Source organism: Falco peregrinus, chromosome 7 (assembly GCF_023634155.1).
Source record: "Falco peregrinus isolate bFalPer1 chromosome 7, bFalPer1.pri, whole genome shotgun sequence".
NCBI lineage: Eukaryota > Metazoa > Chordata > Aves > Falconiformes > Falconidae > Falco > Falco peregrinus.
This window is the reverse complement of record NC_073727.1, coordinates 31,611,335-31,638,721: the sequence shown is the minus strand read 5'-3', so window position 1 is coordinate 31,638,721 and position 27,387 is coordinate 31,611,335. Positions and strand designations below refer to the sequence as shown.

The 27,387-nt window shown below is 34.3% G+C and overlaps 1 protein-coding gene across 2 annotated transcripts in view; it reads left to right on the top strand.

Annotated features, from left to right (window-relative positions):
• Positions 1 to 27,387, top strand: part of TBC1D32 (TBC1 domain family member 32) — an 84,280-nt gene that overhangs the window by 5,790 nt on the left and 51,103 nt on the right. For both annotated transcript variants that reach the window (XM_055810873.1, XM_005242165.3), the window contains exons 3-22: positions 794 to 955; positions 3,770 to 3,947; positions 4,591 to 4,662; positions 5,848 to 5,973; positions 6,863 to 6,941; positions 7,087 to 7,187; positions 7,275 to 7,336; positions 7,855 to 7,999; positions 8,728 to 8,787; positions 10,218 to 10,317; positions 10,587 to 10,724; positions 11,944 to 12,036; positions 12,286 to 12,428; positions 14,892 to 15,019; positions 16,168 to 16,369; positions 19,314 to 19,396; positions 21,832 to 21,970; positions 22,654 to 22,741; positions 24,245 to 24,363; positions 25,007 to 25,123. In XM_055810873.1, coding sequence (XP_055666848.1) covers positions 794 to 955; positions 3,770 to 3,947; positions 4,591 to 4,662; positions 5,848 to 5,973; positions 6,863 to 6,941; positions 7,087 to 7,187; positions 7,275 to 7,336; positions 7,855 to 7,999; positions 8,728 to 8,787; positions 10,218 to 10,317; positions 10,587 to 10,724; positions 11,944 to 12,036; positions 12,286 to 12,428; positions 14,892 to 15,019; positions 16,168 to 16,369; positions 19,314 to 19,396; positions 21,832 to 21,970; positions 22,654 to 22,741; positions 24,245 to 24,363; positions 25,007 to 25,123 — 2,335 coding nt within the window. The remainder of the gene's footprint in view (positions 1 to 793; positions 956 to 3,769; positions 3,948 to 4,590; positions 4,663 to 5,847; positions 5,974 to 6,862; positions 6,942 to 7,086; positions 7,188 to 7,274; positions 7,337 to 7,854; positions 8,000 to 8,727; positions 8,788 to 10,217; positions 10,318 to 10,586; positions 10,725 to 11,943; positions 12,037 to 12,285; positions 12,429 to 14,891; positions 15,020 to 16,167; positions 16,370 to 19,313; positions 19,397 to 21,831; positions 21,971 to 22,653; positions 22,742 to 24,244; positions 24,364 to 25,006; positions 25,124 to 27,387) is intronic.

Here is a 27,387-nt window from a genome sequence, read left to right as displayed (position 1 = left end):
ATTACTTTTTTGTGTGTTTCTGTTTGCCTTGTCCTTTATACAAATCAGAAAACTAACTAAAAAAAATATATTCTGAGCACTACTTTTTAGCAGTTCCTGTAGCTAACACAGTGTTTGAGGACCCACTGAGAGTCTTTCACTTGAAATCCTCCTTTGATTATTCTTTTGTTTAAACGAGTTTCTGTGAGTATCTAATAATGAGTGCAAAGTGCCAATTTCCTAGTATTTAATATGTACATGTAATCACAGACCGTTAGTTTGTTAGTTTGACTGAGGGCTTCTGCATGCTATCATGACACACTGACTTTCTTAAACCTTAGACGTGCTCATACGGTAGAATTTATGAATTGTGTTTTCGGTTTGTTCTCATTTTGTATGTATACTGCATAAATAATAATACCAGATGGATATACCATAAGACAGTGCTATGTTCAGGATGTTCCAAGTAATGTTTCTTTTGGAATTCGAGACTTCTTGATATTCTATTATTTTTGTCTACAAAACCTTAACCTTTTGTCTGAGTAGATTTTTACATTTAGAAGAAACAGAAAAGGAAATTAGAAACTATTTGGTATTGTTTCTTCCTGGAACATGCTGTTAATGACCGTATTGGAAAAAATCAGACTTTACTGTGGTGTTTTACACCACTGAAGTTTATTTCTCTGCAAGTCATAAACCCTTACCTTAAAGTAACGGGGTCTTCTGGGATAGAAGATAATGAATGCTAATATAACGTTGAGTATGTTTGACGGTGAGCTCAAGGAATCTGTTAATTTTGTGTATTTTGTTGCAGCTATGAGTTTGTGAAATACCTTAGACAATATATAAATAATACAGTGGGATCTGTGATTGAAGAAGAAACAGAAAAATGTACTTCTGCTCAAAATCAGGGTGAAGTATCTGGCTATGACACTCTTGTCCAACATGTTACTAAGAAGACCCGTGAATCAAAAGAGTGAGTATATACATGTAATTCACTTTTTTTTTTCTTCTTATGTCTTCCTTTCTCCTTTCCAGAACTTGTTTTGAACAAATTCTGAACCAACCGGTAACAAAAGTGATTCTTTGTTTCCAAAAAATCAGTGCTAAGCAATTCAGGTATTCCCACCCTACAATGCTTTTGTCGTATTTCTTCTCACTCTGGAATTAAGATTATGAAGTATTGCATAAAAAGATCGGTAGCAAGTCTATGAATTTTTTGAGGTATCTAGGACTGGAGTTCAGTAGGTGTAAGATTTGAGAGAAGAATCACTACTTCATACTGTTTTACTGCTGCAAATTAAATTCAGTTGTAATATGGAAGCTGGCCTAAAGGAACAATTTGTTTTATCAGGTATTAAGGTTTGATGATTTCTGTAGATATAAATGGAGAGTGCATGACCAGGTGGTTTTTTTTTAAAAAATAAATGAGAATACATGTGTACTTTTGGTTTTTTTAAGGATTTCTTCCTTGCTGTCTAACCAGGTGTCCTGTGAGAGTAGTGTGTTTAGTCAGATCTGCTTCCATTGACTAGTTTAAAAATTAAAGTTTGAGTTATCTTGCTTTGTATTTTATTGTACATGCAAAGATACTTCTGCAGGGCTATCTGTATAATGTGGAATTGGTATGTGGACCAGCTGTGTATAATTGTCTAAGATTTTTTGACTCAGACTGTCAGATGGCCAGAAATCAGTAGGTATGCACATGTCAGCATATTACAGGGTCTATGGTCCAGATTAATTGGCTTTGAACACCGTATTTAGTAAAGCAGCCTTCAATAGAAAAACCTCTGTGAGTACCAGTTAAATTCTTTTCTTAGTCATCTCTTCCCTACTAACTTTATTCACCTTCCTGTGGACATTAAAATAACTTGTCCGTGGAATAGAGGCTGGTAGCTCTGTTACTGAATTTTCATGCTTTGGATTTCAGATTTGCATGGGCAGATAATCGCCATGATTCTTTAAAGCAGTGGTCACTAGTACTTACGAAAATGATTTTCGTATATACAGCTGTTACTTCCAGAAAATAGGTAAAACTTCAGAAGTTTAATCTGTGCATCACATTGTTTTTTGGAATTCCTGTAAAAAATCCAACTATATCATAATGCTTAAAGCAGTTCTAAAAATATTTTTTCTTTAATTAAAGCAAACAATATACTTTCGTTGTCATAGTGAATGAGGTCCTTGCCTCTCTGTTTTTGTTATAGCGAGCCAATGATGAGGGCTTTGAGGGCTTTACTAAGGCTGAAACATTACAGTGTGAAAACAATGAAATTAAAGTGAGCAATGGTGAATGTAGGCAAATGAAAATCAACTAACTCCCAACTATTTTAGCATCAGTGGTCATTTTTATGTGTTGCAGAGGACAAACCCAAAAAAGACAATTTTTGACTGTCATGTATTTTAGCCACTAAAATTATTTTATGCATTACTTTAGCTGAACTGTTTTTTTTCACTCATTCTTACTGCACAATTTTAACTTCATGTGTTTTTTTGGTGGAACTAGTATTTACTTTGATGCTTATTGTTTAGTATGTGTCATCAGTAAGAAAGGAATTAAAAAATGACATGTGTTTCTGTTCTGGAAGATTTTATTTTCTATTTATTTTCAGATGGTTTCTTTTCTAGAAGTACACAGAAATATGTTTTATGAACCATGCTTTTATAGGGTCATTTTTTGTCACCCGTCTGCAAGCATTCTGAACTCTGAGCGAGCATTATTGGGTCTCACTGTGATGGTCTTGATAACATTTCGGGATCATTCAAGGTTCCAGTTTTGTTCATAACAGTTACTCATTTTCTGTGGTAGGTAGTATGTTTAAAGGTATTTATGGAGAAAAACGTATTAAGCAATTTAACTCCTTAGTGTTCCATTCTGTATTTTCATAGTACAGTCATTTATGTTAGAAATCAACTACACTTGGCTTGTATTTCCACGCAGGAAATAGATGTTAGGATGACTGTTTTCAAATTATGCAGTTTGTGTCTTCTTGTTTCGAGGATTAGGACCCTAGGGTTCTTGTGCTTGTTAAAGTTGGTAGAAGAAGCTCCAATGAACTAAATATGACTGTATATTATATTTTTCATTTGAGAGGTAGGAGGATATTAAAGCACAATATGGTAATTTATATCTTTGGTGACTGTAAAATAAGTAATAGTGGTCTTAAAGTAGAAATAGTTTGAAATAAAATATCAACATTTTACAATAGGGTGTTTTTCTGAAGCAGCTTATATTTTGAATTGCTTCCTTCTGGATATTATTATTCAATATATGTAACTTAGAAAAACCCTGGTTTTGTTGAAAGAAAATTATTTTTTGTACATGACCTGTACTCAAGATCTTGAGTCAGGATGATGTGTTCTTTTCTCTCGGTTCTGCTCAAGGTTTATAGCAGAAGAAAAACTAGATGTTCCACTTGAAGAAACAAACAGTAACAAGGATGAGAACTAGGCTGTTTTCTCAGGGACAGATTCTCCCTTTTGGAGGATTCACTTTGTTCTTAAGGACCTCCCAAAACAGGATTATGTTAGTGGTATTTTATTGAATAGTTTCAGAAGGGCAAAAAGGAATTTTACTGTAATTTTAAACTATAGTTATCTGAAACATTTAAGGTACATACATGTTTTGTTGCTCATTTTGGATTTGCATTTGTTTTTCATTCATATGTGTAAATTCTGTGAGTTTGGGTCGAAGTAGCATTATGCAATATTCAGTTATTCACAATTCAGTGATTTTTTTAATTAGTGATTTTTTATGCTTTTTAATATTAAAATCATCTTTGCTTTGAAGATACAGAGAAATGATGCATGCCTTGAAGAATGTCATGATGGTTGTGATAGAATCTTTGATTAACAAGTTTGAAGAAGATCGGATGCGTAATAAGGAGCTGGATAGTAAACCAAAGAAAGAACGTCAGAGTGGCTATTACACAGACAACTGTTCTGACAGTGACTCCTCATTCAACCAAGTACAGTGTGTTTTCTCTCTATGTTACGAAATAAGTGTGGCACTGCAAAATTGTTAAGTTTCTGTCAGTGGAGATTGAGAACAGCCCTAGAAAAAGTTCATCCTTTCCATCTGATATATCTTAAACCAAATTAATTACCTTTCTTTCACTTTGAAGTACTAAGCTTATACTAGCTATCTAACCTTTAGACAGCGTATGCTAGATGAGATTAATGTGATGCCCATATGCTCTAAAGTACCTATTCCAGTACTGCAAAGAAAAAGATTAAATAATGGTAAAAACAATACATCATCTAACATTCTGTGATTTTACTTCAGGAGCCAAGTAATGTGCAGTTCATTTCTAGACTACTGCACCATGCCATAGTACCTACTGAATGAATTATTATAAGGAATTCTATGAAGATACAGGAAGCTCAAGTACAGCAGAGCACAATATGTAGTGCCAATTTTGTTGCTATAAATTTAACTTGGGGCAAACAGCAGAAAACATTTAGAATGTTGACTTTAATATTAAATCAGTATAAATGTTGAAGTCCTAATTATTAAAAGAAAATTAGATATCAGAAAGACTGATGATTTTAATTGTCTGCTATTCAGTTTAATAAAATATACTAATGATCATTCTATAATGTGTGTTACAGAGTTACACGTTCATGAGTCAAGAACAATTACAGCTGCTTGTAGAAAGGCTTGACCCTATTCAGCCTAAGGAAGTAAGTTTAAAAACAGAAAAAAAGGGTTAATACAAATGAATATTTATGGCATATTGGAAAACAGACTGTATATACATCAGAGTTCACATGTACTGAAGTGTCTTTGTTAGTTGATATATCTTGGCTTCAGTGCAGCTGCTGCTCTGCAGTGCAGTATTTCATCATTCATAACTATCTGGTTCAAAAATTAGTGTTGCAGGAAGTATCTTTTTTGTTTTGTTAGGACTCTGTATGCTACAGATGTGTATTTTTAATTTAGAAAAAGTTGTTCTGTGAGAAATAAAGTTATTGACACTTATTTTCCTGTATATGTGTCTCTTACCCTTCTCGGTAACTTCGGTGTTGTCCTTTGTGTTATCCCTATCAGAAGAGAGAATTGCCTGTTGATTTGCCAGTAAGCTGCTGCCAGGTGGAATGTATAAAGTCCAAGTTAGTTTTTTTTCTATCAGTGGCAGTACTAATTTGGGTCTCTAACCACCAATCAGCATCAGCTGCTGATATTTTTGAAGCTTGGAGAAACATCATTTTGAGAGTGTTGTCTTAGATTTATTTGGGATTGTCTGGCAGTTGAAAAAGGCATGGTAGGTAGGAACTGGTATAAATATTGTGTTCAAGTTCTATTAGAAAACCAGGTAAAAAGTCTGATGCTATTAAATATTGTTAAAATTTCCTAGAGTTTCTTTCAGGAATATGAAATCTATTACTAGAAATCAGTTGTCTACCAATAGAACAAAAAAAGTTATTTGAGATTATTTAGATTATAATGCTGATGAAAATTCAGCAGTAAAATACAGTGTCTAATAACTCTGTTTCCACTTTACTGACATTTTAGAGAGCTGCTAGGCATGTTTGTATCACTTGGCCATAGTTTCTTATATTTCCTGATAACAAAGTATTTGATTACAAGCAGAAAATAGAATATAAGTCTTCTATCTAGTATTGAAAACGTATATAAAATGGTTTTGTTGCTTCTTTAAATATATGTTTGGTTTTCTTTTTTTCCTCAGTGGTGTAGTGTTTTGTCTAAACTACCATAAAAGTATAGTAAAGAGAAATATTCTGAAATTCCTTATCTGTGCTACAGCCAGATGCTGTGCCTTCCTGCCTCCAAATTATATTTTAAATTACATATTTGAGAGGTTGCTGTGAATGGGTTTGTGATGTTTATCTTTCTGACTACTTCAGGTTCGCCAAGAAGCATTGCAGACACTGTGCTTTGCCCCTCCCTCTGATGTACTGAACTTTGAGAGTTGGCCAAATCTGCGTAAGCATCTGACGATGTCTCTGTCAGATCCTGATGCAACATTCAGTGTAAGCTAATATTCTGTGTTTAGTTATCAGATGTGTAGCCATAGTAAAGAGTACTGAAGAGGAGTAAGGAGTTACTTACCTACTATGAGTAATTCAGCAGATTCCCAAGACATTTTATTATGAGTGTATGTATCACACAAACTCTTCTTGAAGTAAAAGAACTATATGATTCCAGTAGGTCTTGATTTAAAGGATTACAACAGGATTTCAGTAGGGTTTTTAGAGACTGGAGCATATCTTTTAATGGGAATAAAGATGTTTGAATGTCTTCTAGCAAACAGATGTAAAAAAAAAAAAAAAAAGACAAAATTATTCTGTAAAACATGTCATGTTAATATTTCCTATTTAAGTCATATATATGCTCCATGTCGATGAGAAAATGTTACATAGTAGTATTACACAGGCACTGATGAGGCAGCTGCTTAAACTTCTTTTAGGTTATTTATTATCCCAGTTAAGCCTTGTTTTCTTTTTCTTTGAATTTTAAAGTGATTACCAAATAAATAGGAAAGTTGCCCCACCTGCTGTCATTTATTTCTCTTTCAGCTTAGAAGAGCTACGGTTTCTTTTAAACCAGTGCTAGTTAAAGTCACGGGTATGTTTAGTAACATAAAACCATTAACGTTAATGGAAAAGTACAGTAATATTCCCTGATCTACTTCTTTGTATTTCAGTGATGGTTTGCATTGGTACTGTCAGTTAAAGTATTTGAGTAAAATTTCCTTGGACTGTAGGTTTCTGCGCTCCCAAACTGTACATTTTTATAGAATATGCTCAACACCTATAAATATATAATACTAAGAATAATGCCACTACATATTGATCATTGTGCAATAATAATACACAGTAACGTGACTATTTAATAATTTGCTTGCTTTTTCTCTCTTAGGAGAAAATTCTTAGGTTCTATGCAAAAGCCTTTTCTTCTTCTCCATTTAATATGACAAAAGATGTCTATACAAGTTTAGGTATGTGCATTTGATTACATTTAAGACTTGATGAATTATGTACATCCTGAAAATAGATTAACTTTTATAATTAAGCTGTATAATAGCCTGTTTTGTCACTATTTTCATGCTGGTGATTTTTTTTTTTTCTTTTCTTCTGTTTTAGCAAGACACTTAGAGTTGTACTTCCTTTCTGGAGAATACTCTCTTCGTATTTCAGCTGGTCTGGATGTATCTAACAAAGATATAAATTATTTACTTAAAAAGGTATAAATGAACATTGTGTACGTTTTTTACCATTACTGAAATTTTATGCATTATTTATTTTTTTAATTTTAGTAATTATTTTTTCAGGTCCGCCTTTTAAATGAGTACCAAAAGGAAGCTCCATCCTCCTGGATTCGTCATCCAGAAAAGTATGTCACCTTCAAAAACCTGTCACTGTTTCTTAATTTAATGATTTTTGGCATGTAATTAGATACATATAATTTTAGCAGAGAGTTGATGCACGATGCAAAGATGACTGGTCAGTGATAAGGGGTGAAATAAAAATAGTGTGTGGGAAAAGTTGAATAAGGAGGTTGCATAGGAATAGTCATGAGTCATGTTAAGCTGCTTGCTTATCTTTTGAAGTATCCTAAGTGCTTTTTAACAAATATAGTTTGGATGTTTTACAAAGTAACGTGTAATATTTAGGACTTACAAAACATGTAATAATTTGGGACAATACACATGGATGTTAGTATCAGTTTTATTCATGGTAATACAAAGAATTAATATGCTTAGAAGATGAAATTAAAGGTAATGTTGTTCATATTTATGATTTACCTAAACAAGGTTTAAGGTTTTACAATAAATTTGTTCCTGAATGTTACTGGTGGAATAATTTAAGTTAATTTGTTTTCTGTTTGTTTTTTTGTATTTGTGTCACAAGGTACATGGAAGAAGTAGTGGAGAGTACCTTGTCACTTTTGTCAGTAAAAGATGAACCTAATCATCCTGCCTCTCCAGATTTTTTGAGTCCAATCTACTTCTTAGCTCTGCTAGATATCAAAGCGATATGGTTTAAAAAGTGGACGGTAAGTGAAAAAAAAACCAAAACAACCCAAAACCCCATAACTTTTTCATGTTTTAAAAACTTTTATTTATGAGTGTTATTATCACAGACCTGTTGTGTCCTGATAACAACCTATAATGAGCACTGTAATTAAGGAAGTTTGGGGGTTTTTTTAGGCATTTATGCCCTTTACCCTTTAAAACTACTCTCTCCCTCCATTTCTATTCAGTTACTAGTTTTCATAGAATTTCTGAGAACATACTGCGCTTTGTGACTTCAGTCCTTTTGTCATAATTGACTGATAGCCATTAAAAGATGCACATATTCTGGAAGAAGTGATAAGCATGAAAGTACAGTTATATATATGATACGCTACACACAACTTGCTAACCTCCAGTGGACATTAGAGGTTTTTGCAGCCTACCATGTAGACACCTCTAATTTAGGATTACATGGCTATGTCAAAACACTTAGTCTTAACATTTCAGCGTAGTTATTGTTTTTCTGTTTTACTGCATGTTCTGCTAACATTTTTCTAATTACTTTTTTTTCTTATGTTAAGTGTACTGCAAACAGAAGGCTCAGTTAAGTATAATACCTTTTTACACAAGCTGAGGTTTGATACATCGAATATGTACTGTGCACAAGATTCCTAATAACAGAACATAATTGGAGATAATTCCTGCTTTTTAATTAAAAAATAAAACTTATATGTTTGAAGTTGACATTAGGTCTTCTTTTTCATTTTAGCATGCATATTACAGCAGAACAGTGGTACTTAGGCTTTTGGAAAAGAAATATAAATCTTTGGTAAGTATTTCCAAAGGCAAATTTACTTGGAGATTGTTCTTGCTTTGCACATTGTAATTTGAACATTTTTTCCCTTTTTTCCTTTTGTCAGAGCTGTTCCATGTTGTTTAGCTAGATGAGCCTTTTGCTTTCTAACTTTTTAGTTTCTCTTTGCTTAGATAAGTCATTGTTAAATACAAAGGTATATGACCAGATAGATCTGAGTAACGGGAAATTTGGAAGTTTTACAGCAGGTGTTTAATTAGGATTATTATTTATTGTTTCCTTATGTTGTATTCATATTTAGCATTATTTCTGACAATGTATAAAAATAGCAAATAGTGTATGAAAAACACCAGAAACTCTATGCTGAATTTAGATTTTTGATGGAAAGAGATGAAAAAGCCACCACTGTGTTCTTTAAGTTGTGATATGAAGCATTAAGGATTCATAGTGTCAGCAAGATAAATCAAACTGGGAAAACATCTTTAGTAACGTAGGTGTTAATCCTATCACATATTCTGTATGGGCAGATCTCTTCACTGGGGTGGAAGTTTCATTGATTTCAGTAAGACCAATATAGATGTGTGATCCATTCATATACACAGGACTGACTATTTTGTAAAATCTTGTTATACAAGTGAAATACAATGTAAAACCTTAAGATAAAACCTCAAGATGGGAGACAAAGATGCAGACAGCTATTAAGAGATGTTTGTCTCATTTATCTGTGTGCATAGAATAAAGCACGTTCCATGGAACAAAAAGTTTATAATAGGAAGTCTATGAGCAGCATAGTCTAATTTATAAGCATAGAGTAAACATCAGATTATTTTTTTATTATGTATGTCTGTATATTTTACTTACACTTGTGAATAAATCTTACCAGCTCCAAACTGTAATAAAGCTAAAGGTCGTTCTTTGTTCATATGAACAATACTTGCGATTCCTTTCTAAATCTATGTTGATAATTTTTAAACTTTTATATACATTGATTAGATGATAATGCTATGATAATGATACACTTCTGCAAAGAACAGGAATAGCACTGACAGCACCCAACAACCAAACTTACAGTTTAGTAAATATATTCAAGACAAAGTTTATCATGTGTGGAAAATGAAAGTCTTCCATAGTAATGACAATATGGCAATCATTGCCATTAATGTGTCTAAATACTTGCATGTTCTCTGTACTCTTTTTTTCATAGATTGTCTTAATGCTTATGGAGCTGGTAGTGTGATAATGTAATAATAATAGTGATGTATTTTAATAGCTCTGTAAAATTTTGCCTCCTGTTGGGTAACCCATCCAAAGCAATGAAACATGAGGTAATTGCAGTGAAGTGGATACTCAGGTTCTTGTGTTAAAGGACAGTACTTGGATTCAAGAGAGGATGACTTTATTGTAAAATGCCAGGTATTTTATTATTTTCTGCTTTTTTCCCCCAGATTAGTGCAGCTGTTCAGCAATGTGTTGATTATTTTCAATTTTGCAAGGCATCAGTTAATAAAAATTCGGGAGTCGATGACTTCTCGCAGCAGCATCGTAGTGAGTATATTTGCATGTCTTGGATTATGTACCCATACATCCACATTCTGTAGGTCTTTGCATGCTACCTCAAGAGGAAGACATTCTATCTGTTCTTTTTCTTCCCAAAATATTGTGTCTGTCTTCTGAGAGAACACTGATTGCAGTCGTTAGTTACTTGGGCTGTCTGTCTTTATATCTAAAATGATACATGTATGTTGCAGGTAGTAGCTAGGTACTGTAAAGTAAACTGAAAGTCAAATCGTATTTGTTTGGTTTTATTGTTAAAGGTGATAAGCAGAACTCTTCTTACACTGGACCAGAATTGCAGTACGTCTATTTTGTTCATTCACTGTGCCTTTTAGGAAGATTGTTGATCTATAAGCAAGGCCGAAATCTCTTTCCAGTACAGCTGAATAATAAAAAAGGTAAGGGGAGGGCTGAGGAAAATGGAACCTGTTGAGAAACTCTTTATCCATACTTAATATATGTCTCCACTGCAATGTTGTGGACATTGCTGAACAGAATATAATTTTGTGCCTGGAAACCTTTCTTAAAAGATAGTATAGGCAATTCTGAGCAGCAACATAGTTTTTTAATCTTTGATGGATGTGGTTGAATAGATCATTTTTGTCTTTATGTTTAATACATGAATTTCATGTTGAAGGATAGTTGGGTCAGTGTGTAAGTAATTCAGTCTTTCTAGGTATGAGTAATATCTTCTGTCAAACGTATTGATATAATTGGTTGGAAGAAAGACATGTCCAGGGACCAAAACTGTTTTTCAGGTGTGAAACAAAATCAGTATTGCAAGCTAATTGCAAATTGAAAACAATTGCTCTGAGCTTAGCCTATTCATATAATTAAGGTAAAAACAATGCTAGAGGAAAAAGTTGGTACATGTGAACAGAAATGTTGGTAAGGACAAAAGATGTGGAATGGAAAAGCCCTTTGATATCCAGGGAGATGTGCATATGGTGATACACTGTGCAGAGTTGGCAAATGCAAGTATGTGAGAGAAATTTTAGTGTTCTGTTACATTAATATCTCTATGAATTCAGTGTAGAATTGAAAACATTACTGGCCACTAATTCTGAGACTTGTCTTTTGAAGGTATTTTGTCCCTCTAGTTTCAGAATCAAGACTTAGTAGATCCACTGTAGAGCAGTTTTGAGGAAGAAACATCTAGTAATGGAGTGCTTTTCTCAATTATGGATTATCTGTGTAACACCATTCAAGCAGTGGTCCGTTGGTGATGGTTGCTTTTTTCTCTCCCTTAGAAAAGTAACAGTCTCACCGTCTGTCTTCGTAATAGTGTCCTTGGCTTCACAGATAGCAACTTTTCCCTTACAAATTGTCTGATTTATTAACATAATTGCATTCAACTTGGAGCAATAGCTTCCAATCTGCATTTAGCTATAAGTTTGTTGTTGGGAGCAAGGTCAAGGCTTATTAGTTGATCATGAAATACCTCGGTAGAGTCCCATGGATGCACATGTCCTTTATTTTATCAGGTGTACACATGTTGTTTTTCTCAGTAAAGCAAAGCACTGTTTAGATATGTTTGCAAGATCCATTTCATTTGTAAAATGAAAGTTGCATATTAATTTGCAGAGTACTTTCCTCTTTTTATTTTTTTTTTAATAGATCGTGTATCCATAACCGATCTGTTGGTATTGTTTACTCAGCTTATTTATTACTCCCCAAGTTACCCAAAGACAGCTTTGGCAGCACATACAGGTAAATGTTTGTGTTTAATAGATGCTAATACATATCATTGTTATGAGGCATGTTGTAACTTCTTTTGCAGTTTTTGATTTGAGTCTGTTATTTGTGCAGCTTTTTTTCTTCCCTTCCTTACCTTTCCTTCTTCCCTGTAATTGTGTTAAATCAATGCTTAGCAAAATTATAATTCAGAAACATCTAATAAAACATAAAGATGTGTTTGTTTAAGTTAAAATACTAATAAATACTTCTTGTGTTCACCAGACAATTATTCTCCAGCAAGTCTTGTTATGGAGATTCTGCAAGCTTTTTGTGATCAAACAGGATGTGCTGCTGAATGTTTATATATGGATGCAGTGATAGATGCCCTACTTCATCCTGTTCAAAGTTTACTGAGTGGCACACAGGTTTGTAGTAATCTTCCAAATAATTCTGAAATCTATAGAATGTTATCATTTTTCTGTGTTTTCTATGTAGATTTATTTAGACAAATAGCAACTTCTGTAGTATGTTCTACATTAGCTGTCATAGTATGCCTTAAGTACTGTAGGTTATGATTGATTGACAGACTTGGTTTTCTTGAAATCTTGTGAATGGTAGCAAAAATCACTTGAGAGAAGCACATAGCTTTTTTTTTTCCTTCTGATGTCTTTTGGATATTTCTTGGACGTTTATTTGCTCTACCTTCTATTTAAAAGGCAACCTACTTTTATTCCTTTTTAAATTTTTAAATTCAACTGGCAACGTGAAGTTAAGTGTTCTCAATAGTTAGTATAGGTAAAATAGGTAATTCTTTGTGAAAAATTATTATTTTCTCAATTGGTAAAAGGAAGAGTGTGGGTTGTTTTCTTTTGTTGTGTTTTTTTTTTAACATTTCTATCAAAATGGTAAAAATCTTGGGCAACGTTAATGAGGTTGTTAAAAGTCTAGTTATAATTTCAGCCTGTCTTACTTTGTTTTGGCCGAGATGATTTAATTGATCTAGGTGACTGTAAGTCTCAAGACAGAGAGGCTATGAGTCTGAAATGCCCATGGAGGAGCCTGAGCTGTCTTACATAAAGAGATTTTGAGAGTATTTAATGGCTGAGAAATTCCAAATTTAATTCCCGAGACTCATGCTTGCAAAGATGTCTGGGTCCCTAACTTAAATACCTCATCTAGGTTCTTAAAACTGAATTTAGTCAATATCCTTCTGATTATTTGTTCAGCGCAATTTGTTTATTCTTCAGAAAAGACTCTATTCATTCCTGAAAATATGTTTACCTATACAAAAATGGTATTCAAAGATATAAAAAAATCAGTTTCAAAGTAAATATTTTAAAGTATTTATTTCTGTAAAGCTTAAAACAATAGTCTGCAAAAACTTGATCATATCAATAATTTAGTTCTTCTGTGGGTGTCTGTACTGAATACAGTAGCATTACTTAGACATTTTATTACAAGGCTATCTATGGATGCTTTTGCAAGATTAACACTTTAAATTGTCTTGTTTTTACTATACCTTGCAAAAATTCAGTGCCAAGTTTTTCAAGTACAAAAAATGACCGAACCTGCATATGCTTTGAACACTGATAGTCAAATTTAAAAGCAGTACTAAGGCAATACTTCATTGATTTTCTGTGATGGAGGCCTGTGTAATCCCCCAGGCAGTCTCTGTGGTCATGTGGTATTCTAAAGCATATACAGCTGTCTCTCTTTATTATAAATTAGTAGTTAAAAAGAAATTACCTCAACTTTTAACAGTTTTTCCCTTTCTTCTTTTTGTTTCTGCTGGGCTCAGCTGTCTCTTGTATGTGGCTGAACTCTTACCAAATTCTTAGCCCTCCTGTGACTTAGTAACTGTCTATTTAAAAAAATACCATGTTCAGAAATATTTAATGCACGGTAGCTGTAGTGGGTTCCTTATGTTTTGTGAATCTGGAATTTGTTGTATTTGTTCTAACAAAGGTGCAAACTTTTTGTATTGCACAAAATGGAGGGGATCTAGACTGTTGGGTAAACTGGTTACTATCACTGGACCTTGTCTGCTCACCTTGCTTGGGTATGGTGGGACTGCCTGCCCATCCGATGGCAAGCCATTGCCTCTGCCCACCTTGTTATCATGCTCAGCTCCTGGCTTCTCATCCCTTGCAGTCCATCCTGCCCTTGCTGCTTCCTCACAGGTTCTTTATGAAGCACCCATGTTCTGCTTGTCTACCATTGGAATATTGACTTCACTTATTAATAAGAAATGGCCAATTTAACATTAATTTCGCATTCATTAGTCATGATACCATACTGAACAGTCTGAATCGCTGAATTAGATGTTCAACTCTGCTTGATTACAGCCGAGTTGTGGCTATACAGTGCTCTGATGTAAATAAGAAATTGGTAGAGGACTTTTGCTTTGCTCCAGTGGGGAAGATTTTCCTCATGATTCCAAAGCAAATGGCTGTTTGGGTCTACTGCAGCCTAGAAGTGAGGTGGATACAGAAAATCTTGGGAACTGGAATTGCATTTCTGGGCAAAGTTGCCAATGCACATGCAGCAACGAGGGACTTAGCAAATTTTGCACCTTGATTTGGGCATTGTTCTTATACCTCTGGCTGGCATTCATGGTGGAAAAAGAGAAAAAGGAGTTTACAAAAGTCTGTTCTCTACTTCTGTGCAGTAATTGGATTCTACCATATCATTAAAAATGACAGTTATTGTCGTTTGTGATGAAGATGTCTGTGTGATGGTGTTTGAACATAGGCTGTTTACTTACTTTAAGCCGTTAAGCAATCATTGGAAAGGAGATCTTCAGGTTCTGCATACATAAGCCAGACATCAATAAACAGCTTTCACGAAATCCTTGAATTTAAACCTTTTTATTTTTCTCTTCCAAATAGATGTATATAAATTGTCTTGAAACCACTTTAATTGATGTAGCTGATATTTTGGCAAGGATTGCTGCTGTAGAAGATGGTCTTTCTCTTCTTCTTTATGGAGAAAATGAAAAAACTGCCAAAGAAGATAGGTAAGAGTGCATTAACAAATGGCATTAGTGAGTACTTTAATGAGTTACATTAGCCTTATGAGACTAATTTTCTTGTTTTTCATTTATCTATAATGTCATATGTTTTGTTTATGTTTGGAGTACAACATCTGATTATCAAGCAAACTAGTAAGTGTTTCAGAGAATGTATTAGAGAGGTGTATACCAGGTGAAATGACATTTCAAAGAAATAATTTTATTAGGGAAGATTTCTGTTCTTTTACTTATTCATGCGAGAGCTTTCCTTTCTCTGAATGTGGTTCCATTGTATTCATTGTGCTACTGTTCAGGCCAAAGGCCTCTCTTCGCAGTTTTTTGTTTGGTTTATTGGTGGTTTTTTTTTTGGTTTTTTTTAGACTAAATATTACAAATCAACTTAAGTTATTGAAATAATAGATTTAATGTACCATTCACTTTTCAATACATCTAGTAGAGACAGATCTTCTATCAGTAGCTGGCATTTGTAACACTGTACCTAACTTAGGATCTCTGTGATCCTGTGGGTAGTATATTGTTAGGTGATGCTAAAACTTGAAATAGGGCAGTAAAATTGAAGCTAGCCTTTAAAAATATCTAAGCTGCAGGTCATGAAAATGTTTGGAATATGTGTCTTCCAAGTGGAGGATTCTCAGAAGCTGCGTATGTTTTTAAGGGGGGTTGGAAGTAAAAGATAGTATTTTGGAGGGAGTTGTGCTTTGCATTGCAAACCTAGAAGACTTCAGAAGGAGATCTCAGGTAGGAAAAAGGAAGAACAAGGACAAATTTTGCCTTAACATATCCTTAACACTGGTCAAGCAGAAACCAAAATGATTTTCTTGTTATACTTCCCAGCTGGACTCCTATAAAACAGTCTGTGTAGTTCATGGCTATGTGGGCTGGATGGAAGACAATAGATGCATTTTTGCTTATGTAGACCTGTAGGCAAAATAAAATCACTTGCTGTGTATTTCTTTTCTTCTGACAGATGTTAACAAATTGTTACATAATTGGCCCCTGCCATAGTGGGTCATTGTTTCTTTCCATAATTTCTTTTCCTCTAGAAAAATGTAAATAAGTTTAGTCATAGGATTTGTTTTGAGGCTTATTTATGACTAAACCCCAACATTTTAAAAGTGTTCTTTTATTTCTAGTCCTACAGCTGTTCATGTAATTGTTCCATTTACAAAGAAGCTTCTCCGTGATGATATTTCTCTTTTATCTGGAGCCGAGCTTTTGCCAGCTGTTAAAGGAGCTTTCATTTTCGTGTGTCGTCAGATGTATAGAACTTGTGAAGGTCTGCAGATATTACTTCCTTATGGCTTGCATGAGTCTATAGCAGAGGCCTGGAAAAAGGTAAATCGTGTTTTGGATTAGGGAGACTGAGAAAAAAATCTAACTGTAAGAGATTCAGCTTATGTAATAGTTGGTCTTTGCTTCAAGTTTCTTATATTATAGATAAGTAGTGAGATAATGCTTGGAATTGTTAGAATGAAGCTCTACTTTTCAAGTTTTCCTTCTCTATGTGAACCCAGCAGAAGCTTAGTTTGAGACTTCTGTGCCTTAAGATTAAACCAGGAGTTCTCAAGTTGCACCAATGAGATTTATCATTCATTGCCCTTGATGCTAGGTGTCACTTGATGTCATGATAGCCAGTGTCCACCACAGATCTTCTTTTCACTCTTGGTTTGGGATATTTTGAAAAGATAAACTCCTAAGCTATGGTCTCAGTAATTTTTAGGTTAAACTAATTTATTTTGATGGGAGATAGGGAGGACAAAAGGAGATTCCAAATACTTGACTTAAATAGTTAGATGCCACTGAAATATTCTCAAGAGACCATAATGAGAAGTGCCAGGCAGGAGTGGTTGTCTTACCGATGTACTTGGATATCGTATGAAATGTAGGATGTGCACTCGAGCTTCACTTTGACTGCTAGTCTAATATTTTTTCTGCTTGAAAGAGCTTGGGTCCAATAATTCTGTCTATTCTATTTTCTGTTATAAATTTACTGAACAAGGTATATGGATCACCGCTTTATTCATTAAACTTTTCTGTTTTCATTGTTCTGCTAATCATATGCAGTGTGAAAATTCTTACCTATTATAAAAAATTAGTTAAGATGGAAAAATGACAATAGATGCTGCAAGACCATTTTTCAAAAAGTTTACACTGAAGTAAAAGTCAAACATTTGAACCATTAAAATAACATTGGCAGCATTTAGGTAAGGGTAGCATGCAAAGCTTCAGCTTTGGCTTCCAGCTAAACTGAATGCGTATTTAAACTATAGTTATTGGAACTCCTAATGGAAAACCAAAATTTACCTGTGTTGTTTCACTTTATACTGAAAAATGGAACGTTCTCATTTTTTTTTCCTTCTCGAGTGATTGTAAAATATTTTCTTAGAAAAGGAGCAGACCAAGATGGAAGAAAAAAAGTGGCTAAAAGATTTTTTTTTTTTCTTTTTTTTGAGTCAAGGAAGTGGGAAAGAGATTGCATGCAAGGGAAAGAGAATGGAACAGCTATTCTTCCTGTCAAATGGTGTATGCTTTTATTATGATTAGAAATTTCAAAAACAGTCACAATGTAAACTGAGGCAGAAAATATCAGAAGGATAGAACATGAGAGACTTAAATCAGCAGCTAGTGGATATTTCTCTCTGCTTTCATATATGAATATGGTCATGAAATAATACATTTTGACTGAAAATAAAATATATTATTACTTATCCTAATGATGTCACACTAAAATCTCATCAAAGAATGTTGCTTTTGAAACTTACATTTTTCTTTGCATTGAGAATTTTAGGATTTTATTGAATTAAGGAGTTTAGTTCACTTGAATCATGCTGTGATTTACATAACTGTATTTCTGTGCATTTTTGTTGTGTAACTGGGCAGTCTTGAGCTAACCTGTTATTCTAATATTTATCACAAGCAGACTGTTGTGTGCTTTGAGGGGACATATCCAGTTATTTGCTCTAAAGCACCACAGCATTTACACATGCGCAAGAGAATTCTTTGCACATTAAAATCCTTTACTATGGTATGGTACATCATTTAGACAAATTGTTTTGATGCATACAGGATAAGTAGGATGAATGTGTTGAATTTAAAAAAAATAATGAAACATTTAACTGACAAAACGCCATTTCTTCACATTGCTTTGGAGGTCAAATTGAGACTGAAGTGGAATCTACCTATTCAGGACTTCAGGAATCAACGAGTTAGTACAGGAAAAACACATTTTCAACTCTACTGTCTTGATTAGTTTTTAAATTATTTCCTGTCACTGTTCAATTTTAAGACATCGACAGTTTATAAAATATTCTGCCATTTATAGTGTAGCAAAAATGGTGGAATTCAGACTCTCCAAGCAGTAGTGACAATTTTTTAATGGATAGACTGGTAATTTGTTTACTCCTTTTTTGCATGTCTCCTGGAGTTTTAAGGCTGATGAAGAAACAACTTTTTTCTTGACAGATTCTGCTGGAATTCTGGGACAAAATTTACACAAATGATAATAAAAGGGGAACTTAACAGATCCACTGAAACTGACTAATTTGATAGAGGAATCTTTTATGGATTTATTAGGTTGTGTTTCTAAGAGCATAAATTCATGACTGCTCACTTTCACTTGAATGATGCAATTTGCTTTTTATCCCTAGAAACATAAAACAGCTTAAATCATTCATCTGCAATATACAGTGCTTCTCACACCAATTATTTTAAAATGTCTGATTTAAAATTTAAATTAGAAACTCATCAAATATATGTAAGTATGTATATATATTTATATATGCCTGTAGCTCCAATTGTATGCATACTAATTCAGATAAATTTATATAATTTGTCAATAAATACAATAAAATTTGCAATATTACATAATACATTTTGTATTGAGTTGTTGACTCCAGAGGCTGTTATTTCCATTACCTGTGACAGAAGTGGAGTAAAGAGTTGCCTTCTTATTTTTTAACATTTATTTATTTTAATGATGATCTTTGCTTTGACAGTCTCCAGTTAAAAAGTATAAAGAAAAGAATTTTTTGTTTTAAGAATTCTAATGATTTTTTTAAAAATGTACTAACTTTAAAATGGTTTATACCCAAGGAAGAAATAAAAAATAAGCTTTTCTGGAATAAAAGATGTAGTGGAATAATTTATTCTATACCAAAGTCTAGACTACAGCCTGATCATCGTGGTTTTTTTGATATATAACAAGAGAACAAGCAAGATCTGGAGTTTAAAAATGGTGTAAATAAACGGTAAGGAGGTATTTATTTATTTTTTATTTCAGATGAATTTACTTTCAGAAAGAGTACCTACTCCTGTAACTGGTGCAGACCTGACTTCATCGATAAGTCTAGAGTCAAAAAACGTGTAAGTTGATGCTTAATTTATGCACATGCATAAGTATGAAGACATACTGCTAGTTTATTGACAACTGAGGCATCTTATAACCCTGTGTCTTTTTTCCAAAAGCATAGTGGTAGGTAGAGGGAATGATATTGTCCTAGTGTAGGTGTTTGTAGAGTTACAAAATTGTTCTTGACCTCTTAGAACTTCTGTGGCTTACAGATTTGTGTCTAATTATGTGAAACTTGATCTATAGTTGACTCTGTCTACAGGAATTAGTTTGAGGAAGATGTGAATTAGAAAGCATAAAACAAAATAGCTGTTAGAGTTTATCTTATGGCTTTGACATAGTGCTAATTTAAGATGTTCAGCTGGATGGTATCTAAACCTTCAAAATATGCAGGAAGATTGGCAGCATTCTGGCTGAAAGTCTGATACATATTAAATGAAAGGCATCCTTCCTTTTATACTAAAACTTAATGTCCCTTTATAGAAGTTTGTATGCATTAAGATGGGAAATATACAAATACTTGTGAGCCTGAAAATTCTGGGTGATGTTCGTGTTAGTGCAGAACCTAGTTAATTAAGTAGATTTCATGTAAAATTTGCAGAGATAACTCAACAGTTATTACTCCAGTCTGTGGTGGTGGCGGCATGTGTACTGGTTATATGAATTCCAGTCTAGTGGCAAAAAGAAATCTAGGGATGCAGAGCTCTGACTGAGGTGGCTGCTACTAATAACTACCATTGACATAGATTTGTGGGTTCATAGAATGGTTTGGGCTGGAAGGGACCTTAAAGATCATCTAGTTCCAACCCCCCTGCCATGGGCAGGGACACTTTCCACCAGACCAGGTTGCTCGAAGCCCCATCCAGCCTGGCCTGGAACACTCCAGGGATGGGGCACCCAAAAGTTCTCTGGGCAACCAGTTCTAGTATCTCACCACCCTCACAGTGAAGAATTTAATCCTAATACCTAATCTAAATCTTCCCTCTTTCAGTTTAAAGCCATTCCCCCTTGTCCCTTTTAAAAACTCCCCCTCCAGCTTTCTTGTAGGATTTTTAAGTACTGGAAGGCTGCTATAAGGTCTCCCCAGAGCTTTCTCTTCTCCAGGATGAACAACCCCAACTCTGTCAGCCTGTCTTAACAGGAGAGGTGCTGCAGCCCTCTGATCATCTCTATGGTCCTCCTCTGGATTCACTTCCACAGGTCCATGTCCTCTTTTATATTAGGGGTGCCAGAGCTGAATGCAGCGCTCCAGGTGGTGTCTCATGAGAGCAGAGTAGAAGGGGAGAATCACCTCCCTTGACCTGCTGGTCATCATTCTTTTGATGCAGCCCAGGATACAGTTGGCTTTCTGGGCTGTAGGCGCACATCGCTGGGCCATGCTGAGCTTCTCACCTACCAACACCCCCAAGTCTTTCTTCTCAGGGCTGCTCTCAACCCATTTTATGCCCAGCCTGTGCTTGTGCTTGTGCTTGCACAAGTTCCTTGCACTTGGCCTTGTTGAACTTGTTGAGGTACACATAAACTGCAGTTTCCTCCTGGCATCTAGATTGTTCGCTAACTCTGGAACAAGACATGCTGATACATTTCTGGGTGAATTTTTTTGCTTCTGAACATGACTTGGCAGGGATTCTGCAGAAGTGATTAAAATTTTGGGTAGTGGTTGACTGCTATGAGAAAAGCTGTATGCTGCTTGCTGGTGATACGAGTAAAAAATGGGAAATGAGAACTAGAGATGAGAATCCAGTAAGCAAATGCTTTTGGAGAAGCAGAACCACGAGTCTCGTGATACCTGCAGGGATGGTACCCATTCAAAGGTAGTGTAATTGCTTCCTTTTTATTTTTTGGGCATAGAATATTTTGCAGGGCAGGAGGGTATCATCATACTTCATACTTGCAATTGCTGTTCTTGCCGTGTCTGTAGAAAATATTTTCCATTTACTGTAGTTAGTATGTGAAGCTATTGTGTATATATTGCACGTTGTTTTCTTAACTCTGTACTAATTTCTGGCAGGAGCCTTTATCTCCTTAAACATGAGTTTTTATTAGTTCCTTATAGTGTTTTTACATTGGTGGGAAAGTCTGTGTCTGCTTTGCCAGTTTGCAGCTGCCCTGTTAATACCTTAAGAATTGGCTTGTGTTAGTAAGTCGTAAGTAAGTTTAAGGTTGGCATAGTCTTTTGGGTTCCCTGTTACATTGTCTTTCTGTTCTGTGATCCTACCTAACCTTAGTTTTGCCAGGATGAGTGTGAATATTTGTACAAAATAGAGTCTAATACATATTACAACTTTTCCAAACACTTTTTTTAAACTATCATAGTGTAAACATTTAGAATAAGCACAGAGTCTAGTGAATGAAGGGGTGTTGGTTTTCAAAGTTAGAAGTTTAGTTTTTCTTTTTTCACATGCTTTTTTACATAACTTTTTAAATTATTTTATTGCTACTCTTGCAGTTTGTTATGGGAAGAGACTTTGTTAGATGCCTTGCTGAATTTTTCTGCCACACCCAAAGGACTGTTTCTGCTTCATAGTACAGGTGCCATAAATGACTGTGTGAACTTTATATTCAGCAGTTTATCAAAAAAACTCCAGGTAAGCATTACAGAGTCTGTACAGTTTTTCTTTCTTTTAATGATTATAAGAAAATAAAGAAGAAAGAAAATAAGTCCAGAAACAGTTTTGTCACTTAATTTTTGCAAAAATGAATTTAAAATGTATCTTATCTTTGAGATTGGTGCCACACTGATTTAAGTTTGTTGGATGTTGCTTATCTTCAGAATGTCAAGCATATATTTAGTTTTTCTGACTTTTTACTGTAAAGTTTGAAATGCTAGGAAAAATATTTTTTCTTGTTTTCACCTAAGTGCCAATTTTTCTATACTATGTTGGTAGGTAGTGTTGAAATCTAGATATGCTAGGCACTCAAAATGTAATAAAAACTTGGATAATATGCATTTTGGGAGAAAAACCATGATGTTGTAGTCATCCTACTGAATGTGTGCAAAAAACATTATAATACATTTTTATTCTTTCCTGATGTATCATGTCTCAACCATAGTATTTTGCATTTAAAGTTTGATAAGATACTCAATAAAGATGTTTGGTTTGGAATCTAACCCTGCTAAGTCTGTAGAGGATGAACTGTTCAAATCTTAACCATACATTGGATTAAATTCTGTAAATAAGTGTAGGAAAGATCAATATTTAAGAGATCATTTGAGGGTTTTATGCCCTCTGAATAACTAACACTGTGCTTTTATATTTGTTACTAACAGACTAATGAATATGAAGAGTTTGATAATAGAGTGATTGTTACACAAATGGCAACAACACCAACAGGTGCAGTAGCTCTACAGAATTCAGGTAAATTGAAGAATGATGCTATTATGAATAGTTACACATATTCTGAAAGGATCAGCGGAGTGGAATAATCACACAGAATTAGCAAAGACTGCTTAAATGTCTGTTGATTTTTTTCTTGATAGAATTTTTTTCCCCCCAACTTTTAAGTCATTCACTTGATGCAGAGTTTAGATGTTTTTTTTTTTGTTTTTTTTTTTTAAATTGAATTATGCAAATTTTTTACTTCATTGGTTTATATTTCCAGAATTTTCCTGTATGTGCATGAAGACATTTATATCTGTTAAAAAAGAAGTTGCTAAAAATTTGCAAGTGATTTTTATTGACCTACAGATCAGAACTAATAACTGTTGATTGCTGTAAGTTGTATGTACTTTTCCGTGGTTACTGACTGCTCAGAGAGTGAGAAACTGCAAAGGCCTGAATGTCGTTGGTGCTCCTATACAACAGTGAAATGGAACTGACATTGTCTGAATTGGCAATTCTTGTATGTCAACCCATATGACAAAGGTCCTTCAGATTCACTCTCAAATAACTCAACTGTTGTCATACCATGCAGTGGTCTAGGTAGTCGTTATGTTAAAACTAGAATCTTAGCAATAAAGTAAAGCTACTTCTTAAGTTGCTGAGGAAATCAATGAGGTACAAAAGTTGCAGATATTCTCTCCGAGTATCTAGAATTGGCTGCTGTGAAATTAAAATGACTTGACTGAAAAACTGCCAGAAAGGCAGGCCAATTCTGCTGGTCAAGGAAACTGATTGTTAGTTGCTCATTATTTAGGCCTCTGGGATCTTTCAGAAAGCAGGGAGCAGATCTACTTGAGGAGCAACCCATCTCTTGGTTAAGGTTCTCAGCCAAGTTGTTTCTTACGTCCCTTGGTGTTAAAAACAAATGATAGGCCAAAAATAGTCAGCATTGATTTTCAAACCTGCGTAGAGGTTGTTTAATGTAGATGAAGTTTGTAGCAGGCTTGTAACATACATTTGGAGGTTTCAGAGTTAGATGGCTGTCCTTCCTCCTCTACATTAATTTAACATGTTAAATTCAGCTAATAATGCTTCTCTTAAAAAGATTTTTGCAGTCCTTAACTTTTCACTGTGGTATGTTTTCATTTATTAATGAGTTATAATAAATGTGTATTTTTAGAACCACAGAGCCAATACTAGCTAAGCCTTGATCTGTAGCAGTTAACTCGTTCGAGGAGGTCAGCAGCTCATTTACATGGACGATATATAAATATCATCCCACTCTAGTATAACAGTCTTTGCAAACTCTTGGTGTATATTTTAGATTAGATATAAGCAGACCACTGGAGAAAGGCAATTTGACTAAAGGACTGAGAATAGCAGAGTAACCCTCAGGCAGTGTGTCTTGTGAAATTATAGTTGACAATTTAGAGAATTTTGAAAATATGAGTTAGAATTGTTATGTAAAACGTTTTAAATATGAAAATATTTTTCTGATATTCTTGCCATTCTCATGATTAGAAGAAAAATTTGTTTTAGGCTTTATAAAGGCACTTGTAACTGAATTATGGGCTCTTTTGGAGTGTGGAAAAGATGATTTGAGGATAACTCAACCCAAATCTACTCCAGTTGACCCTATTGACCAAAGCTGTCAGAAGGTGAGAAATTACTTAATCTTCTGTACTGGCATAGCAAAACCAGTGCTGTATTTCAGGTAGGATGATACCTACCTTTCTGTAAGCTTTTATTGCAACTATACCTGTTTTTTTTGCCATGTAGGCAAAATTAATATAGTACACTAGTCAAACGATGACTGATTGAAAGGATTCTGGTGCTGCATGGCAGGTTGCAGTGCCAAGGATCCATTAAAATCAATACAAAATAATAAATAACAATCATGGTCACAACTGAAAATCTTAAAATACTGGCCATCAGTTCATATGTCTGATTACTGTAGTAAGATCATGGAGATTGACATGTTGTAGAGTATGCAGTGTCTTTGTATTTTAGAATTACGTGCTAAAGAAAATATTGTAATTTTCAAAAAATTTTATACAATTTTATAGATAATATATATTTCGTAGACACTACTGCCCTTTTAGATTATACAGACACCTGTCAGGGTTTGCAGTCTTATCCTGGGCAGATATACATATGTCAAGTTCAGCCTACAAAGAAGGATAAGAACAAACTTAAAGTAAATGGCAAATAATTGTTCATGTTTACTTGGTTATACTTAACTGATCAACGTTCCCTCGTTCCCTTTTGCCCCCCCCTTCCCCCACTTTTTTTTTTCTCTAGTCTTTTCTGTCTCTGATAAACATGCTCACTTACCCTGCAGTTTTTGAGCTCCTGAGTGAACAAGATATACCAAATAAACCAAAGTATTCACTCCGCGAAGTACCTGCAGATATTATTGTAAGTACACATTTATTCTGAAGGAAAAATAAATACATCTGTGAAAAACTTTTTCTGAGAAAATTTTACTGCAATAACAGAGTAAGTTTTTCTTTTTCCTAAAGGATTTTGAATTTTTCTGCATTTTGTATTACATACAGCATGAGGGCAGTATATGCACATATCACTTCATGTTAACCTAAATTTTAATTTTTAAATCCTAAAGATAATATAAAATTTGATGCCTAATATTAAGATCATCATTCCTGGCTTGTGTTAGAACTGTGTTTTTCCATAGAAAAAAAAGTGGTATACATAAACACCTCTGTATGTGCATGCAGTTACATACAGGAAAATGCTGGAATATCTATACTTGCATTTCATATAATACTGCTTTATCCCACTGTCTGTGGATTTAAGCAAAAATTAAAAAAAAAAAAAACAAAACCAGAAAAAACAGTCAAGCTTTCTTAATAACATACATGATTCACACACAGAAAAAATCACTATTTGTGAAGCTACTCATTTAGGCATATTTCAATTCTAAGAAAATCAGTATCTCTATTTCTGTATTTAGTATTGGTTTGTGCTAGTTCATCCAACTGCAATCCATAAGGTTTTTTTCTCATCTACAAAGCACAGGCAAATTTCATTCTGTGACCTTAGGTGGCAGTTAAAATGAGATTTTTTAATCTATTGAGTTATCTATTGAATTCCTGTTGTATTAAAGTTTTTATTTAGCGCAAACTCTGTATTGGTGACAGTTCAGTTGTTTAGACAGAGTATATCATAATAATGTATGTTACGTTTGGAAGGGATATTTTGTAGTTCTTTTTTGTAATACTGTTTTGATGATTTCAGGAGGAAGTGGGGTGATAAATTCCATTTTTTCCAATTCGGTCAAAGTTGGTATGTCCACTGGTGGATAGTTCTGTTCAGTCAAGTTTTCTGAGGCACTGGGAGCAGGGGAGATAAATGTATGTTGAAGGTGATACATATTTGAGAGCTTTCAGATTAGGGTAGATATTAAGTAATGATTTTTGTGACTTTTGAAAGCCTATGTTATTTGGCTTTTGAGGCACTTCAGTCTTCTGATGGATTTCTCTACGTTTCCAGAAATAGCAATACTGATACAGTTGTTCAAAGTTCCCTGAGGAGTTACAGATGTTTTGGATGGGATTTGTCTCTCTTAACTACTGTGCAACAGGGGGGTTTGTAAGCCTAAGCGAGACATCCAAGGTTATGTAGTTAAAAGAAGGGAATTGGTCAGTTTGTTTAATGTCAGTTTAACATATGATGACTAAGTTTGAGTAGTCAGAAAACGCCTGGGATTAAGCAGACATACGGATTGGTTATAACCTTGTTTTTGGGCAGTGACTGCAGAAAGCTAAAGGTAAAAGTTTTGGCCAAATGTAAGTATGGTTAGAAAGCAAAGTAAAAGCAATTTCACTGCAACTAGAAGACCTAATTGCTTTGTATGCTTTGTTTTTTCTACATTTCTGAATCATGTCACATTGCCACAGGATCAGACTTGTAATATTTATGCTGAACTATATTTGATAGTGCACAGAACTTAATCATGTTTGTATGCCCTTTATTTCTTAATATGCCGGATTTGAACATTTTTTTCCTCCTTAGTATTTTTGGCTAACTAGTTGTGACATTGACTGAACAGATTATCAGTCAGACTTTTTACTACTTTTAATGGTTGACTAGTCAGGTTTTTATTTTGTGCCCTTAGGAAATTTTTTCTTAATACATGCAAGATTTTTTAAAATTCTGTTTAGATTATAAAAATATTTTAGAAAACGGAGCAGATAAATCAGGGTCCTTCTACCTACCTCGGGACTCTAGCTTGGAAAGTACCCTCCAGAACTGTAGCTTTGAAAGACATGTTAAGGCAAATGTTTGGGAGGTTTTTTTTTTCAGTGATTATGAAGACTCTTATATTTGGATGGTGTTTCTTAGCTATTCAAAGTAGATGACATCCTACCTGTAATATTTCACTCTGCTCACACAATGTATCTGAGCATTGCAGATGTATCTCCACATTTTTCTGATCAGACCTTGCTCATTATCTTCCTTCCTAATATCCCAGATCAGACTTGGTCTGCTTTCTCAATAGTCCTGTCTCTGTGCTTGCTCTTTCTACTCTTTTGCAGGCTCCAAGCTCTGATGTACAGGTGAGAGAAAGAGGCTGTTGTCAGAGAAATGCCCTTTGGCATTTAACTCTGTATGTGCAAATATCTAAATGGCTTCAACCCCAAACAAATCAATTGCTTGCA